Genomic DNA, 20,000 nt, shown 5'->3' with positions numbered 1-20,000 from the left:
ACATGCGCCTGGCCACGCGCACTACACGCCTACATTTATCAGCGGCCTCATACCGCGTCGTGCCGCTCCCAACGATGCTTCCTGGGCCGGCGCCGTCAGTCAGTCAGCCAGCCAGCCATTCAATATACCAGTCAGTCAGTCACTCACTCATTAAAGCAATATTCACGAGGCAAAACAAGAAAACTAAACTATATCATCAAAACTCGCCATTCTACCTTGCAATGCGGTATTCCACTATCACAGTACTGAGCCAATGACTGAGGTGAGGCGCCGTCACAACCAGGGGTCATATGGCGCCATCTACTAGTAATTAGATTTTTTGTTTTTTCTCTTTTTACTTTTCTCTTGACAGGGCCTGGCAACCAGCGGGATTTTTTTTTTCCAACACTTTGTTTGCCCTTGGCCAGTGCCCTTGTAATGTAAAAAAAAAAAAAAAAAAAAAGTAACTGTCCATGTGACTCCTTCTATGCACGATACACGATAGTATAGCCTGCCGACCCCACCACAGTCCCATCATCGTCCCATCACTAATGAAACTATTCCAGGATTAATTAACTACCATTCACCATCTAGTCATCCACACCTCACGTCACCCCTTCAATATATTATTATACAGGTTTCTAGTACATTATCCGTCCCATTGCGTCCCTTCCTTCCACTCTAGTGACTCACCCATACACTCAGCCGGTGGGGCAGGTGGAGGTGGAGCGGGCAGCGTATTGGCAGGACCCGTGGCTGGTGGTGAAATGGACGCCTGGTGGTGGTGGTGGGTGAAAGTGAGAGGGAGGCAGGGAGGGAGAAAGGTGTGAACGATAGGGAGATGGGATCGTGGGGAGCGGGAAGATTTAATTTGATTTACTACTTTTTCACAAATTGGGAAGTACATAGGTTACACATTCCACAGTAAAGTAACGTAAAGGCAAATAGCCCTACATAAAATTTATGAATGAGGTAAGTGGCATGAGTATATACAGTAATCTCCGCTACTGTTCCTTCAATACCGGGAAACATTTCTACCTGGATATTTAGGTATGATTAGGTTATTTTATTGACATTAGGAAGGGTCTATTGAGGTCAGAAGACTATTGGCCACAGTTTTCACTATTCTAATCCCAACATAGTTTCTGAAGCTGCGTAGTGGATAAGGTGGTGAGGCTGGGATTGGGTAGAATTTCACACGTTATAGGTTCGAATCCCACCACGTATCACCTTGAAAGTGCCCTTTGTCGAGTGGTTGAAAGATCCCTACATGTCACCATGATACCTTGGCTCTAGGTGGTTACACCAAAGATGCGCTTGGGTGGTGATATGGGCCCCAATTTGGGTACCACTACTAATAAAATTGCCTGAGCCACTAATGGCTGGAAGCTGAACAGCGCTTCCTATACATACTCTTCAAGTATAGCTACAGGCGTTATAAACCAGTGTGAAAAAAAATTATATATATATATATATATATATATATATATATATATATATATATATATATATATATATATATATATTCAGTCCTTTGCGACTCAAGTATAAAAGTACAGTACATAAAGAAAGTATTTCCTAGTATTCTTTCTTAGTCGACTCTAAACAATCTCTCTCTCTCTTTCTCTCTCTCTCTCTCTCTCTCTCTCTCTCTCTCTCTCTCTCTCTCTCTCTGTAGATAAGGATGGAAGGAGAACCGTGTGTGTGTGTTTGTTTGTTATGTTATAATCTGCCATATCATACAAAGACGAGGACAGGCCCCTCTTTCTGTCGTAATTTTCCATGCTGCCATAATCTTCCATTTCACAAAACAAACATCATCAAACCAGCAAACGGGAAAGTAAGCGAAAATTAAAAACTGGTAATTTTAACTTAGAAGACAACCTGAGTGGCAGATAATGTCTTGCAGAAATTATTCATCAAGAAACAGCAAGTTTTTCATCAGCTTTCATGGGCTCTGCTGAAAGTCTGAGAGAAAGATTAAGGGAGGAGCAATTTGGTTCTTGAGTAGAGAGCGACTTATGTGACTGTTTGTGAACACACACACACACACACACACACACACACACACACACACACACACACAGAGAGAGAGAGAGAGAGAGAGAGAGAGAGAGAGAGAGAGAGAGAGAGAGAGACCTATCACATTCCCGTTGCACACATTGTGAAGAAAAATATTCTTTTCACCAGACCCTCTGTGTCAATAAAGACCGCCTGCTGCTGCTACTGTTCCTCCTTCTCCTTTTCCTTCCCCAGCCGTTCTACTCCTCCTCTTCCTCGTTTCCCTTAATTAACCCCGGCCACCACTCAGTAGAGGTGGGATCTATCAAACGCACTAACTCCTTCACGCAACCTTCCTATACAATACATTATTCCAGGCGGCGCATTGTTCGCTGCTCTTTGCATGGTGAGCACCGATCTGACCACCACACCAACCCTCAACTTTAGCACGCTTCCCTCAACCTTGCTAGTACACTTTCCTCAAGATATTATTTGTTTTCTCGAGGAACACGAAGAGGAGGAAGTGGATGAGGAAGAATATATGCGATTTCAAAAAGAATACAAGATAATGGAACGAAGGAAAAATGAAAATGACAAAAGAAGCGCATTTGGCTCTCACACACACACACACACACACACACACACACACCGTATTCATGGGGGTATTCCACTCAGTTTTATTAAATACGGTAAATTCAGAAGCTTTTCGTCTCATCAACTCCCCCTCCTCTAACTGACTGTCTTCAGCCTCTTTCTCACCGCTTGGAATTTGCATATCTTGCTATCTTTTACCACTATTTTCATGCTAAATGCTCTTCTGATCTTGGTAACTGCATGCCTCTTCTCCTCTCCCACCCTCGCTGAACAAGGCTTTCTTCATCCTCCCACTCCTATTCTGTCCAAGAGTTAACGAGTACTCTCAATCAGTAATACCTTTCTCTGGTACACTCTGTAACTCCCTATCTGTGTCTGTATTTCCAACATCTTCTGACGACTTCATTTAATTAAGAGAGATTTCGAGATAGTCATCACCTCTTTTCTTTTATTTATTCTTTTATTTATTTATTTATTTTTGCTAGCTCTTTTGGACCTGTAAGGGAACTTGCAACTAAGTGGGCCTTTTTTTATGTTGCCCTTGGCCAGGTTTCCCCTCACACACACACACACACACAGGGCAGCAATAACTTCAACAATTAATTAATAAACTAATACGCAATATCCAATTATATGATCAGTAAATGCACATCCCAGTAAAAGGCAGATTATGTACGACTACAGAGAGAGAGAGAGAGAGAGAGAGAGAGAGAGAGAGAGAGAGAGAGAAAGGCGGGGGGTGGGCTGTCCGACAGACAACGCAACCAACATTCTAATTTTGCACAATCATTTTCTGGTACAGGGGCCGCTCATCTGAAGCACTGTACCTTTTTCTCCTTCTGAAAGACACCTGGGCGGCGGGTGATGCCTGATGACGGAGATAAACCGCGATCACTTCCTTCCATCGCAACACCGACAACGCACACACGTACCACTAACACTGGACTCGATGGACTGACTGACGTGACGTGACACAGCTCTTTCCCCTAGCCGTAATGATACGCGGCCAGTGATTGGCTCTCCTGCCGCCCAGCCTCCGCATCATTGGTCCACACCTCCACGTTCGTGTCACCATTACATGCTGATGAATGCATAGTATATACTTGTCTAGCAATAATTGGACCTGTTTTATCATGAGCATGAACACTTTATGCAGTGTCAAGCCTCATGGTGGCAGAGTCTGCCATTGAGGGCTCGCTGGTGTGCGAGACATCGCGAGGCTCCGAAACACTCGCCTCGAGCAGTGAGCGCAGGCACTGCTTGTAATGACACCTGCCGTGTGTGTGTGTGTGTGTGTGTGTGTGTGTGTGTGGTGACAACTTAACAAGGACTACACGAGAAGAGGCCCTCATGGGCTAGAAAGGAACCCAGTGTGATCCTCATGAAATAATACCGCGTGACCGGCAAACCTAGCTAAACTACACACAGGAGGGAGGGAGAGGGAGGGGATGGTGTAACGATGGCAGAGGAAGGGTGGTGGAGGTAAGGGAGAGGGAAAGAAGTAATGATGTTGGAGGAGGGAGGGTGGTGTAAGGAAAGGTAAGACTGAGACAGCCACGCTAGGAGTAAGAAGACTCGAGTCGTCTGAGGCGACAGTAATGCAATTTTTTTCTTTTATGTAAGAGGGTAAAACTGGCCAAGAGCAGCAAAAAGAGTAAAAAATAAAAAGACCCAACTAGCTGCCAGTTCCCGTGCAGGTCCGAGATTCGCCAAAAGAAATAGATAAATGTAAACCTTCCTCTTCAGACCGTCATATATCATCATTGTCATCATTTTCGTTTAACATTCGCATTTTCCCATTTAGGATGAGATTGGACGGGCGATGACTGCTTTTCACAAGTGGTGATCTTGTGCCAATGTTCTTCTATTCCCAATAAATTCATATCCTCCGTCACACACTTCCTCCACCTCTACTTATGCAGACTACATCGCTTATTCAAAGACTGGGATGCTTGCCTCTCCGCGTCTGAGGAAAGTCTGGCTTTGGATTGCATTAATCGTGGGAGGTTGTCATGTATGTACGGCCTAGAAAATATTCATCGTAATATTTATGATGATATAATGGAAATGTGATAATATAATACACCAGTCAACTTCCCCGTCCCCCCCCCCCATAACACACACACACACACACACACACTTACGGGTTCAACAAATTTTCCCCTTGAAGAATTACTACATTAAGTAATTTGTTGAATAAATCGTATCGAGATCTGATTATTTTTTATGAGGATTTGAATGTCTATATTTTAATGATACAAAATGGAGAATTATCTTCATAGAAGGGATGGCCAGTGTGAATTATGATGGCGCTTGCAATATTTACATGTTTCCCAATATCATATCAGTTATTAGTGAAAATGTCTGGAATTTTGATAGTTAATTTATGGCAACCCAATGAGTGAGTCTCTCTCTCTCTCTCTCTCTCTCTCTCCAGAACGGGCAGTGTAGACATATTCATACATGCATACCTGCTTGCCTCTATATATACGTGCATAGTACCTTGGCCGATGCTCACAGCGTGAAACAGAGGTAGACTAGACTCCGGCTTTGAATAACACATGCCTGGCACGTTGTAATGAGGGTTGCTGCGTGACTGTGTTATGAAGCTTATCCTGTTAAAATATATGCTATTCAGATCTCAAACAATGGAACACTTAAAATACAGGCAATATTTGTACTGTATTTTCCAAGTTTTTATTTATTAAGCACATACAAAAAAGCTGATAATGAAACGGTAAAATTTTTCTATATGTAACTGATTCAAAGCAGGAAATAATCAACCTTGTAACACATGAGGCAAGTGAGGAACAAGTAACCCTTTCATGCCAGCAGGCAAGCTCCACTCCTCACCTGGCTGCCACAGCAATTGTTCTCTAATCAGTGTGTCAGGAAATAATGATATAGCTCATCAACATAAATCTCTTTATCTTAGTCAGTCTGTAGTAGTGTACAAAAGGCACTATTTAAGGCATAATCAAAGTAAATAAATTTCTAAACAAGTAAAAAAAAATGCAAATATGAATTATGCATGAAGAATTGCAGCAAGAAAGTCTAGTGAAATATGAGATATAAAAGTCTACAGTAATGCTGCTGAACTGTGGCACAACTTGAAGTGTGTCTGGTCCTTTCCTTCCAAAATAATTACAGAAGAATATCAAGTACCTGTCCAAAAGACTCTTAATGTGATGTGTTATACTATACGGATCACATTTCTTCAGATTCTTTAGTTACTTCAGACTTTGACTAACTTTAGAAGTGTATCTCTTTCCAGTTTGCATTCATGAACAATAGTAGAGAGAGAGAGAGAGAGAGAGAGAGAGAGAGAGAGAGAGAGAGAGAGAGAGAGAGAGAGAGAGAGAGAGAGAGAGAGAGAGAGAGAGAGAGAGAGAGAGAGGATATGTCATGATTAAATGTTTCCTGTTACGAAACAATGCAAAATTAAGCCATTACTAGAGAGGTAAACATGACCAATATTCAAGCCCAGATCTTATAGTCTGGAAAGACAAAACTTAACTGAATAGACCATAAGATACCTCACATATGTCAGTCCTGCCTTGTGAGTGTTTCTGCATCAACCACAACAAGCATTAGAGAGAGAGAGAGAGAGAGAGAGAGAGAGAGAGAGAGAGAGAGAGAGAGAGAGAGAGAGAGAGAGAGAGAGAGAGAGAGAGAGAGAGAGAGAGAGAGACTAACATTTCCCTCACTCACTGCAGATTTCACTAGTTATATATAGTCTTCCTATTTATGCAAATTCCACATAAAATAAGATTTACAATATTACAATAGAATTCAGTATGAAAGTTACACTGAAGGGAATCTAAATTAACAAACTCACTTGTAAGAAGCCCAAATTGAGATATATCTGTAGAAAAGTTTACTAAAAAGTACAATGTATAGTACTGGTGCAACCATAACATTATCACAATCCAGGAGTCACAATGCATATCATGAACACAAAGCTAAATATTCATTGGGGTAATGAAAAGTTTTCGACTAATAAAGGGGATCGATGCCTCATAATGACTAGAAAAATGAGAAATCCAGGTTAAATACCCACTTGCTGTGCTACTGGGAGAACTCATTCTCAGGCAGACAATTGACTCTCTGCACATCTGATGCATGGGATTCTTTGTCTGAACATTTGAAGTGAGTCAATCCAAACCAGGCACCTGACAGTTACTGTGGCCTTCACGTAGCTTGCTTTTTATACACACACACACACACACACACACACACACATGCAGGCAATGGGTTTCAATCAGCTCAGCTGGGTAATAAAACTGCACAAAGTCTATAACAATGGCCTGCCATCTTCAGCATTACAGTAAAACCTCACTTTATCAACAACAGTGTCTTCATTGTTTTAACAATACTCTAAAAGGATGACTTTTTAACAGGTATTATATTGGTTCACTTAAAGTAGTATACAAAAGTTACATAAGTTACAGAAGTTCCTAAAAATGTTGATAGAAATCAAAGTTCCATACCAACTCAGTAAGCTTTCTACTGTGCTAAAGGTCCAGGATGAGACATTATTGGACTGCTTCACAACTAATATTCTACACAATTCTTGTGTAAGGATGATACAAGAAGCACCACAACAGTCAGCTTAGAATTTGACAGATCCATTTATATCACAATTAGGAAAACATGATTTGTAAAGGAAAATAGAATTAAAAGGTTTTGTTTAGGGTAGGATGTGAAGGTGGCTAGTACTGTACACCAGCTGTTTAGTAATAATGCCAGCAAGAATGTTAGATTGCAGAGTATCTAGAATTATAGATGCTGTCAGTGTCAAGGTGGTGTACTGAGAATAGGACGGTCAAAGATCTGGCATCAAATCATCTAACTTTTCTCATGATTCTTTCTTGTTAATCTGATGAGGTGACACTTTACTGTACATTGTAATTATATATTCTTCTGGCACACACTTCTTTTCACAACCACCATGGTGGCACAAACTTGCTGGCCATGTAGTGTGGTGGCCAAGAACACCTCAGCCTCTGGACAAAACTAGGCTAATTGTCCCATTCTTACTGGTATGCTTCTCTAGCTTGAACTCCCTTGTCCTGCAGTGGACCAAAACTAGTATTGTTCCATCTCAAAGAATTGGTGAATGAATAACTCTTTTCAAATCTCTTACATCACAAAAACTCAAATATCTGAGTGAAGCATACACATTTGGCACTAAACACTCTTTTGACTAAGATAGTGAGAATGCAATTAATTCCCCTGTTGTCCTCAAAGATTTCAGCCCTCAAGCTGAATATTTCCCTTTATCATTAGTGTTGTAAAAACACCTGCCTTGACAAAACATTTAGTATGCACACATATAAATAAATTCTACTCTTCTTATTCAAACCAACAAAAAATTAAATGATCCTCACACTTATGATTCATATAATGAGTGCTCACACTGAGCATCACATGGCACACACTGCAATGTATTAAAGCATTCTTCAAGGCTAAGTTAAAAATCATACAATTGAAAATTCCATTCTTACCTGAAGTAAGCATGCAAGCTTTAGAATTCTACTGACTCACCCACATAGGCTCAAGCATACTATATGAACTCACTGGTTAGCACAACATTAGTAGCATTTTGATTCTCCTTTCATAACAGAAACATGGACAGGATCTTACTACACACATATGGCTGTCAGCAATCAGTGTCTGGATCAATCCCTATGGCCTATGATGGATAAGAGGAGGGCAATCCTAAAGGCAAAGTCAATATTCAGTTAATTACATAGTTATGCCATATCACTTCCTATACTAATACAAGATATCTCACACACAATGTAGAAACAAAAATTAAATTTATTCAACAAAGAGTGAGTGACAATGTCTGACTATGTATGTATGGCAGCAGCTGCACCTCAGTCTAATGCCTGACTATGAACAAACCAAGTCCAGTGTTTCTCAAGGTTGATCACAACAACGCCCATCATAAGAGCTCTGTATTGGGTCACTACATGTGTCACTGAAATGGATGACAAAATGTACAGATATATATTGGGTGCATTGTAATGCTATAGAACACCCTTCAGCCTATTCACAAGGGTCTGCTTAATACTATATACACTGACAAATACACTCACATTTTCTGAGGTGGATGTTAGTGCTTGATATTCCCTGATTCATATGCAGGATAAAACTCCTGCAACCATTTGTTACAAATATGTTGTAGTAATCTTCAAAATATTACACTATCTCATATTATGCAGCAGTTAAATATCAAGTAAATCTTGGATGGAATATAGAACAACTATATAAATGCAAGTGTTAGCTAACCACAATTTGAAAAGAATGCTCCTCTGCATGTCATTAGCATTACATGAAGATTGGAAGATTTCTTGGAATTAACAACTATATAACTGCTTAAGATTTAGGAAGAAGCAAAATGTCTAATGACAAATAGTTCTGTTCTCATGATTTTAAAGCTGAAGTAAGCAAATAAATTTTGCATCTATAAAGTCTTATCTTGAGGGATCATTCAACAAGTGCATGTGACAGAGAGCAACCAAGGCTCCTCTACAGAGGCAGCTCTCTTGTGTGCACTGTTCACTTTCAATCAAATCTTTAAGTGGCAGAATATTTCTGTGATATTAAAAGAAAAAAAAAAAAAAAAAAAAAAAGAAAAGTACAGCAATGAATCATTCAAGGAAACACTCAACAGATCTTGCTGGCATGTTAACCCATCCAATTCATGTACACACACACACACACACACACACACACACACACACACACACACACACACACACACACACACATCTGAACCTTACATAGCACAGCATTATATAATCTGAACAGCATACATCGTATAAAGCCTCAAAATAAGTATTACAGATTGTATATATGCTCATCAGAGTTATAAACACTACTATTATACAGAAACTACTACATTAAATCAATGTATCAAATAAAAACTGTATATCTATCAACAGACTTCAAATGTTGTTATGCCTTGAAGAATCTACTCCTCTGTCTTGGGCTGCCTGATCCTGATGTTTCCTTGACAGAGGCACACTTTCATATAGGCTTCCTGGGTGAGGTGGTAGTCCCTGTAAGGTGGGTACAGGCATGCCTCCAGCTGCTTCAAGTTCTCAACTAAGAGTGCCTCAGCCTTTTCTAGGTTATAAGCATCCATCTCTTTACATGCAGCCTTGAAGGTCTGCTCTGTGTTCTGCAAGTGAAAACAAAAGTAACTGCATGCATCATCTGCTTACCTATTCATTTGAGTTAAAAGTTTCTCTTCTCTTCTACTTCACTCATTCCTGTTACTGGCACTCTCACCCTAAAACCTAACCTAAACTGACACATTTGTACTTCCTCACAAAAACCATCATTTAACACACCAAGGCATACATTTTTACATTCTACAGGGATTTTTTAAATGTGCTTATTTCATTTTATTGTTGTATAACTCTTATTTTTCTCACTTTTTATAAAGTCTCCTCACTCCTTCAAGTTCTCTTTACCAACATAACGGATCTTCTGTCTAGCTTGTCCATTTCATTCATCAGTTTGTAACTTTGTTCAGTAAGCTGTAATTTTGTCTCTCTCCTCTCCCCTTTCCTCAAGAGTTGGCAGCTTGATTTCTTTAATCTTTTTCCATATGTCAAGTTAATCTACTTATATCCTGTTTAATACAACTAGGTACACTATGTGAATAAATGAGTCCTCACCTGCAGGTTCTTCAGGGTGGAGAGAATGTTGGTCTGCTCGCCACACTTCTCACACTTGATGAATGGATTAAGGAGTTGCTCTGTGTTCACATTCAAAGGACCATGACATTTGTGACACTTGAAGCGCATGACAGAGGTATCCATATCCTTGTACATGGGCCAGTCATTCTGACAAGCCTGGAAGAGCAGTAAGGTTGTTAGCAATATGAATACTTGTATGCTTAAGTGCACCTTCTTATTTGAGTTTGAAGGCATGAAATAGTCACAGTCATGCAACCAGACTCAGGTCACATGATTATTGAAGTTTCTCAAATGTTATCAAGAACAATTGTTAGTCATAAGATGGAAAAATCTACTCAATAATTTTATCAATTATTTTACATTTATCACAACAATTTTCCTTAAAATTACAGAGTTACTTGACTCTTATTATGATAGATTTCAATATTTATCCTGATATTTCTTATAGTTATAATTTTGCCAGAAATCTTATCAAGTCTGTTCTCCAATTAGCCAAAATCTCTTTCATTGATCCCTTTATTACAGTGTCCTACATCCATAACCATACCAACCACCTCCTCCTACACCTTCTCCTAATTTTGTGATGGGTGTCTAGTTGACATTTATCCTTACATAAACATTTAGTCACATGCATTTTTTCAACTGTTCAGATAGATCTTGTTCATGAGATTTACAATGTTTAAAGAAGTTATTTCATATATATATATATATATATATATATATATATATATATATATATATATATATATATATATATATATATATATATATATATATATATATATATATATATATATATATATATATATATATATATATATATATATATATATATATATATATATATATATATATATATATATATATATATATATATATATATATATATATATATATATATATATATATATATATATATATATATATATATATATATATATATATATATATATATATATATATCAGCAATGGATTTTTCATGTGGAAAGCGTAGATGTAAAATGAAGATGCGATGAGATGTATTCGCCATCCATCAACTATACAAACCCCGTGTGTGGTCTTTGTCTTATCCTCATGATCCATGGATGGTGGAAAGATTGGTGGACGACAGAATTACAAAAAAAATAATGTAAATGCAATCTACCAGACTGCAATATTCACCTGCTGGCAATATTTCTATTAAGATTTCAGTGTTAATGCATTTCTATGTTATTACAGCTGTGTGGTGTCGTGGGGTCCACTCTATAAGGTTCACGTCACTCACCTCACAGTTGCATTCAAACCAGTATCTGTCAGCAAGCTCAGCCTTCCTTTGGATCTTGTTCTTAGAAGGGAAGGACTGTCCATAGTTTTCTGGTACTATTTCTCCTTTACGAATGTTTCTGATTGCCTTGGTGATCACCCTTTGGCCACTGAAATACCTGTAAGTATACAAAATAAATATTAAAAGTAAATCATCTGCTCATATGTAAATAAATACCACCAATCCATTCCTGACTCTATGCACAGTTTGTAGACTCACCACTGGGAATCTAAATACTTGAAAAATATCCTATCATCCTATGCATACGCTAACTTATAAGTCTGTGCAGTTGATAAGGACAGGAGTACTTTCCTGTCTCTGTTAGGAATGGAGGTAAGAGGCTAGGAGATCCAGTGTGAATGAGTCAGAATGTGGAAGTTGCGTGCCTTGGCTCGGCTATCCCAATTTTTGGGAAGATGGCCTTGGTACTTTATGTATCTGTGCACACATGAAGCAACTTCTTATGAATTCAATACCATCGTTATGAGAGTAGATATCAAGTAATAAAGAGTTAAAAATATGGTATGTACACTTAATTCAATGTTAATCACTGAGGTATAAGTTCTATGCCACTTTAATTTCTGTCTGATGAACAGTACAAACAGAAACACAGAAGTGGTCCTCAAATCAAAGAGGCAGCAGAATAAATATGAATATATAGTGTTTTATATTCATCCTTGAGTTATAGACTAACTTTCCATTTTACTAAGAATAGTATATGTATAAAACTAAATCGATCAAGATTTTTTCAGGCTGTATTATATAAATCAAAATAGTCAATGGTGTAAACTGTGAAATTCAGATCAACATTCAGTAAAGTCCAGCATGATGGTGAACTTGAATATGTGCATTTGGCAAATGGATGATGTATTCCTCACAAAAATCAAAATATATATATACTACAAGATTAATGAAAGATAATGAAAATGTACACATATAGGTGATAATAACAATAATAATAATAATAATAATAATAATAATAATAATAATAATAATAATAATAATTATAATAATAAATGACAGACAAAATAGAGTGACTAGAACCACAACCTTTGGTGGCCCACGTTTTTCGTTTCTTCTGTCATCCGTGTCTCACCTGACTTGTGCCGAGTGGCAGGAGTGGTTGAAGAGAGCCAAAGTGGGGTAGATGGCAGCTCCCAGAGTCTCATTTTTAGAACCATCCAAACTCCTTGGACTCATCAGACAGAACTCAGAGACTTCATGAGCATTGAATTGCACTATCTGGAAGGAAATATGCATTGTTATGAATGAAGGACATTTTTATTTTGGGTTTACGCTCTGATGCCTATTTCAACCCAACAGATAATCTAGACATTTACTTCTCATTGGTTGTACCTTGTAAGTAATCAAATTTAACACAGGTTAACATACTGCATTCCTGAAACATGAATGACAAAGTAAACTGTATTCCTCAAACATGAATGACAGAGACAGAGTAAACTGTATTCCTGAGACATGAATGATAGAATAATTTTGAAGTAGGAAGGTTATGATGGAATGTTGATGTTGCAATGTGATGAAGAGAAGTGCATAACTGATTAGTGGAGTTTGACAAATGATGAACAGGAAGCTTACTATGCTCTACCTCTGGCATGACATCACACCAGAGAGGCTCTCCAAGTCATTTCTTTCAATGGGTCAGTTGTGTTTCAGCAATTATGTGTGGTCTTTTCATTATCCATATATGTATCTGATCCAGCTATCCTTTTCCATTCCTTGCTTTGCTCTGGCAGCTAACTCCTCTATCACCATCACACCTCCTTCAGTTTTCATTTCTTATTCTGTCCATTTACTCATGCAAGATGTTCATAATGACTTTCTTACTAAAACTCTTTACATAATCTAATTCTCTTCTGTTTTCTTGACCTACCTGAAGGAAGCGCAGCAGAAGGCTTCCAATGAACAGCTCCACATCATTGATCTTATCACCTGCAAGGGAAATATTACTGATCAATGAATGATATTATGCATACTTAACTGATTCTTACAAATTAGTTTTAATTTTTCTCATTTGATGTTTTCAGACTGACTAACAAGATGATTTAAAGAAAGGCTTTTGATAACACATGCATTCACTTACAGTAAACATCATATATTCACTTTACAAAAAGAAAGTAAGTTTGAAGACATTACTCTATGAAGCAAGGACAGGGAATCCATCACCCACCTTTATCCTTAAACAAGGGATAAGCTTTGGCAAAAAAAAAAGGCAGAACAAATTATTTCCTACAGATTCTAATGATGGATGGAAAATTGTAATAAATATTTATACAATACATCCTGTGATAAAATTCAATTATGTACAGTACACAAGTATATCTTGTGATATGATCTAATTATGTATGTACACTTGGCTATGGTTTAGTATTTTGAGAAGAAAAAGATCTGAACTCCTTACTATAGTATATTGATGGGAGAACTTGCAAATAAAGATCTGCATGTCTTTAGGAGGACTGTGAGGCACCTAGTAAATATCTGGTGTGCATGCATGTAACAATACTATGTAGTATTTAATATTCTGAATACTGTCATAATAGCAACCTGCTACGATGTCCCCAATCAATTCTATTACACATTCTTCTTCTACTTATTTTATTATCATTATTACCATCATCATTAATATATATATATATATATATATATATATATATATATATATATATATATATATATATATATTATTATTTTTTTCATGACAAAGCGTGTCCAACGCTCAACAGTTATAACAATATACAGTATCCATTGCATGATAAATCAGTGGTTAAAATTTACTTGATAATAAAGAAAAAGAACATGGTATCATGTATTAAACGACCTTTCAACTGTTAATCATACTCATAGAATGACACATTTTCATTTGAATAATGTTGAAAAGTTTTCCCAGGCATCAAAATAAATTGTAAGTTAAAACTAATCAATAATTTCTTTTGGTGTCCAAGATATCTTTTGAAATTATCTTCTCAACATGTACCAAACCATTTTGTTAAGTAAGAGAAGAAGTACAGTGTTAAAGCAGTGAGAGGATAGCACTTGTGACCACAGTGACCTCTATTGGCACACTCACCCGAGCTGGAACCTTTGCCGTCAAAGTATTTTGTCTTCTTCAGTGCCTTGATGAGGAAGACAATCATGACACAACGGTGGAAGAGATCCTCTGCCGTGCGGAACTGAGAGTGACACACCAGGTTGTACAGGCGCATGAAGTCGCTGGGGTCGTACACCTCCTTGTTGTTGGTGATTTCCTGTTGACAGGTTATGCAGGTACACATGCTTTGTTCTGATCTCCCTTTTTGCTACCTTAATGCAGTGGTTCCAAACCTGTGGTACATGCACCATTTGTGGCACACCAAGGCCTTCTAGGTGGCATATGGGCACTTTTGGGATCATATGTAATTTTTAGTTAAATTAAATCAATTAATTTCTCAGAAAAAATTATTATTGCCTTACACAAGATAATCCAGCATCAATCAGCTGGTGGAGAAACAGATACATCCCTCGCATAAATTGAGTTGTGTTCCTTGTTGTTAGTTGATTTGTGTGTTCTACTTGTGAATAAATTGATATTTGCTAGAATTTATTTTTTCTGGAGCCAGGTGGTATATGGGGACTGTTTGGGACCTCCAAGTCGTACTCACCCAGGAAAAGGTTGGGAACCACTGCCTTAATGCTTCTTCTGAATCATTACTGCTATCAATACATTTAATGTCCTAATCTTTACTATGAATGTTATTTCCTTTAAAAACATATTCTAACCACTCTCTTGGATTAATGTTTTTAGTTATTGCTCACAGCTATCTATATCACTGTTAGCATTCATTGAATGTCAACAAAAATAACAGCACATATTCTATTTCTGGAAAAGAAAAAACAACCTTCAACACAGCAATCATCATAAACAAAATGGAAACCATTGAAGTCTGAAAGATTTTATGAAGTGGTAAGTCCCACAGCTCACCTTGAGATCCTCCTCATTGAGTTTTTCTTTCATGTCTAGGAAGTAAGACACTGGCTTTTGTGTCACAAGACGGAGTGCAAGGAAGCAGTTGATGGACATGCCTGACCCCACCAGAAGATCCAGGATAGGACACTCAATGGTATGGAAGAAAGAATTCTGCCGACATTCCACTGAGCAAAAGAGAACTGAAGAGCATTTCTTGCAAGGTATTGGTGCCTTGGTCCTGTGGACACAGAGAACAGTTCAGGTGTGCAATCATCCACACTGAGGCAAAAATAATCTGGTACTATGTTAGATGATGCATAATGAAAATGCTCACAGGTCTGCTGTCATGGCTGTCTCATAGAATGAAGAATGGTAGTAGGTAATGCCAGTGGGAAGAGTGCAATTCTGCATGAAGTGAATATCTTTCTGCACTATGTCACTTCATTGCATATTAAAACACTGCTGTGCAATCTTACTTGTGTAAAAACTAAATGAGTACAGAATATAACAAAATATTTCTTTATGATATGACTGGAACTTTACTGGTTCCCTTGGGACATTTACAGAAATGCTGAAAAACTGATCTGGTGATACAGATTCTGAGATGTGAAAGGCATTCACATATCTACAATTTAGCCGAGGGCTTTTTTCACAAATTGACCTCAACATCCATCACTTGCATGAACACTTCCTGATTTGAATTTGACCATTATAAAAAAAAAAAGAGATCATTCATGTGTGACTTGGACCCTTCTGTCTGTCCTCCTGCACACTATTTGCCTAGCACAATTGCTACCACCAGGGACCAAACACTTACGTTTTGAAACATTTTTGGCAGTGACTCCCAAACTCTTCCCTATTCAGGACAGAGGCAAAAGGCTCCTCAGTGACCAACACATCCCCAGGCTCTATGTCTTCACTTGCCACAGCATAGCGACCCATATTGTTGTCATAGTGGACGTCAATCTTCTTGCTTGTGGACAAGAAGCGCTCATTTCTGCCACCAGTTAACTCTGGGATAACTGGGGGGTGCTCAACATAACACTCTGGGATGTCTAGAAATAAAAGTTTGGTGTGAGTTACCATTACTATTTCACAGCATCCTACCTTCAGCATATTGTGTTGTTCAGGATTTAGAAACACTAATGGAATTGTGAATACAAGATTTTCATGATAAATACCTTCCTTAACCTAATCTATCATGGTAACACCACAGGCCTCTGTAGTACACTTTATAATATCCTACACACACACACACACACACACACACACACACACACACACACACACACACACACACACACACACACACACACACACACACCACATAGTGTAGTGGTTAGCACGCTTGACTCACAATCGAGAGGACCGGGTTCGAGTCCTGGCACGGCGAGGCAAATGGGCAAGCCTCTTAATGTGTAGCCCCTTTTCACCTAGCAGTAAATAGGTACGGGATATAACTCAAGGGGTTGTGGCCTCGCTTTCCCAGTGTGTGGAGTATGTGTTGTGGTCTCAGTCCTACCCGAAGATCGGTCTATGAGCTCTGAGCTCGCTCCGTAATGGGGAAGACTGGCTGGGTGACCAGCAGGCGACCGTGGTGGTGGTGAATTACACACACACGAAAATATTCCTACAGAAATATAACGGAGTAAAGAAATATGTACCTATCTATTGAGTTAAGAAAAGTATACACGCTTGGTACAATGCCAAATGTACAGAAGCTTAAAAGGCAAAAGATAAAGCTTGGAAGAAACTCAAAAAGCAGAGAAATGACAATAACAGACAGCAGTTTAAAGATGCGAGAAATTAATACATTAGAGTAAGGAGAGAGGAAGAAAAATCTTTGAGAAAGATGTGGTACAAAAAAGCAAAAATGAACCCAAGATTTTCTACAAATTTATAAATGATAAGATGAAGAATAAGGAAACAATAGAAAAAATAATTAAAGGAGGGAAATCATACCAAACAGCAAAGGAAATGTGTGAAATAATGAATGACAGCTTCAAAACTGTGTTCACTGATGAAGAGAATTTTGCAGATCCAAATAGGACAATCCATTGTCAAGGATTGCAGGAAATCATAGTGCACAAAGAGGATATTAGAAGATTATTAGATAATTATAATGTCAGAAAAGCAATGGGGCCAGATGGTGTATCAGGCTGGGTGTTAAAAGAATGTAAAGAGCAGCTGTTAGATCCAACCTGGGAAATGATTACAAGTTCATTAAATGAAGGGAGAGTACCACTAGAATGGAAGAGAGCCAATGTAGTACTGATATCTAAAGGAGGAAAAGCAACTGAGTCATTAAATTACAGACTGGTGTCACTTACAATTGTTGTGGGGAAGTTATGTGAAATATGTAGTTCTCAAAGAAAAATGGGTTAAACATCTGGAAGAACAAGTTATATCGAACAGACAATTTAGGTTCAGGACAGGGTGGTCATGTGTGTTGAACTTATTAAGTTTCTACTCAAGAGTAATAGAAGGACTGGAAAGCAGAGATGGATGGGTGGACACAGTATACCTGGACATAAAAAATGCTTTTGATAAAGTCTCTCATGGCATACTACTTTGGAAACTAGAGAGCATAAGAGGACTGTGAGGAATTTTGTTAGACTGGATAAGGGATTATTTGAAGAACAGGGAGATGAGAACTGTGATCAGAAATAGATATTCATCTTAGGGTAAATTGCAGTGCCACAAGGGTTAGTGTTAGCCCCATTATGTTCCAGATATATATAAATGACTTTCAAAATTGGGTAAACAGTTTTATTAATTTGTTTGTTGATGATGCAAAGCTGCTAAGAGTAATCAAAACCCAAGAGGACTGTTTGCTGTTGCAGGAAGATATAAACAAAATATATGATTGGAGTAAGAAGTGGAAATTGGAGTTCAATGCCAAAAAATGTCATGTAATGAAACAAGGAATGAGTAAGAGAAGACTGGTATGGAACAACGTATCTGATGGGAGAGGAACAAATAACGACGACTAAAGAGGAAAAAGATCTGGGAGTGATTATACAGGAAAATCTGAGCCCCAAAAAACACAAAGTAAGATATTTGGATTAGCATATAAAATGTTGAATAATATAAGAGTGGCATTTCAATTCATGGATAAAGATATGATGAAAAAATGATCACAAGCATGATACGTCCTAAAATGGAATACGCAGCAGTGGTGTGGTCACCAAGCTCTAAAAAAGATATAAAAAGATTAGAATGGATTCAGAAGATTGCTACAAAGATGGTGCCAGAACTAAAGGACATACTATATGAAGAAAGACTGAAGGAAATGGGACTGCCAACCTTACAAGATAGATGAGAATGAGGAGACCTAATAACAATGCATAAAATAGTCAATGGCATTGAAAAGATGGACAAAGAAGTCCTGGTGCTGGAGACAGAAGAAGTTAGAAGGACAAGAGGACATGTAAAAAAGATTAGGATGAGGCAGTGTGTGAAGGATATTGGAAAATACAGTTTTCCACATAGAACGGTGGAAAAGTGGAATGCATTGAGTGATGAAGTTGTTACAGCACATAATGTGCATAACTTTAAAGAAAAATTGGATAAATGGAGACATGGAAACAGAACACTATTAGCCCTGCTCTAACCCTGTACAATACAACTATATAAACTAGGTAAATACACACACACACACACACACACACACACTCAATCACACTGGCTGGGTGACCAGCAGACGACCGAGGAGGTGAATTACACACACACACACACACACACACAATATACAGAGTGATGATTGGCATGGAAAAAATGGATAGGGAAGATCTGTGTATGTGGAATGGAAGAATGTCGAGAGGGCATGGGAAAAAACTAAAAATGGCCACTTATAGGAGAGATGTGAAAAAATATAGCTTCCCTCATAGAAGGGTGGAAGCATGGAATAGTTTAGACGTGGAAGTGGTCAACGCAAGGAATATTCATGATTTTAAGAAAAAGCTGGACATTAATAGATATGGAGACGGGACAACACGAGCATAGCTCTTTTCCCGTATGTTACAATTAGGTAAATACAATTAGGTAAATACACACACACACACACACAACTCATTACAGTACTTGTTGTTGACTCACCCCAGTTCTTAACCACCTTCCCCGTCTCATACATCTTGAGCCACTTTTGTATCTCTGTTTGATGCTCAATCCTCTTTTCCCGCTCCATCTTGGCCCAGTCGAGCCACTTGAGGGCTTGCCGGTAGGCGTCTCGAGCCTCTACGTGTTGCTTCATGTGGGATAGGAGACGTGCCTTCCTTTTGTACAACTTGTACTTGAGTTCCTGTGAGAGGCATGAAGTAAGAGGTCACTGGTCCCAGGTAAGGCAGTGCTGACATTCTGATACTGTAACAAATGACTACTACTTAGTGGGAAGTGATAAATGTTTACTTGTGAGGAAGGACTGCTGAAATGAATTGTTTGTTTTTTT

The 20,000-nt window shown here is 38.2% G+C and overlaps 1 protein-coding gene and 1 long non-coding RNA gene across 6 annotated transcripts in view; both read right to left on the bottom strand.

Annotated features, from left to right (window-relative positions):
- Positions 1 to 4,642, bottom strand: part of LOC123510528 — a 23,053-nt gene extending 18,411 nt beyond the window's left edge. Inside the window, exon 1 of one of the 2 annotated variants that reach the window (XR_006676535.1) lies at positions 3,402 to 4,642. This is a non-coding gene — a long non-coding RNA (uncharacterized LOC123510528). Of the gene's footprint in view, positions 1 to 672; positions 794 to 3,401 lie in introns of those variants that run through there. The other variant, XR_006676536.1, reaches the window with a different exon arrangement.
- Positions 4,643 to 5,485: 843 nt separating this feature from the next.
- Positions 5,486 to 20,000, bottom strand: part of LOC123510465 (SET and MYND domain-containing protein 4-like) — a 79,708-nt gene continuing 65,193 nt past the window's right edge. For all 4 annotated transcript variants that reach the window (XM_045265657.1, XM_045265658.1, XM_045265659.1 and 1 more), the window contains 9 exons: positions 19,652 to 19,853; positions 16,371 to 16,608; positions 15,569 to 15,791; positions 14,678 to 14,855; positions 13,484 to 13,542; positions 12,689 to 12,834; positions 11,554 to 11,710; positions 10,269 to 10,445; positions 5,486 to 9,766 (listed from right to left, as the gene is read on the bottom strand). In XM_045265657.1, coding sequence (XP_045121592.1) covers positions 9,557 to 9,766; positions 10,269 to 10,445; positions 11,554 to 11,710; positions 12,689 to 12,834; positions 13,484 to 13,542; positions 14,678 to 14,855; positions 15,569 to 15,791; positions 16,371 to 16,608; positions 19,652 to 19,853 — 1,590 coding nt within the window. In that variant the 3' untranslated portion in view covers positions 5,486 to 9,556. The remainder of the gene's footprint in view (positions 9,767 to 10,268; positions 10,446 to 11,553; positions 11,711 to 12,688; positions 12,835 to 13,483; positions 13,543 to 14,677; positions 14,856 to 15,568; positions 15,792 to 16,370; positions 16,609 to 19,651; positions 19,854 to 20,000) is intronic.

This window comes from Portunus trituberculatus, chromosome 29 (genome assembly GCF_017591435.1).
Source record: "Portunus trituberculatus isolate SZX2019 chromosome 29, ASM1759143v1, whole genome shotgun sequence".
Lineage (NCBI taxonomy): Eukaryota > Metazoa > Arthropoda > Malacostraca > Decapoda > Portunidae > Portunus > Portunus trituberculatus.
This window is presented reverse-complemented; position numbering and strand designations above follow the sequence as displayed.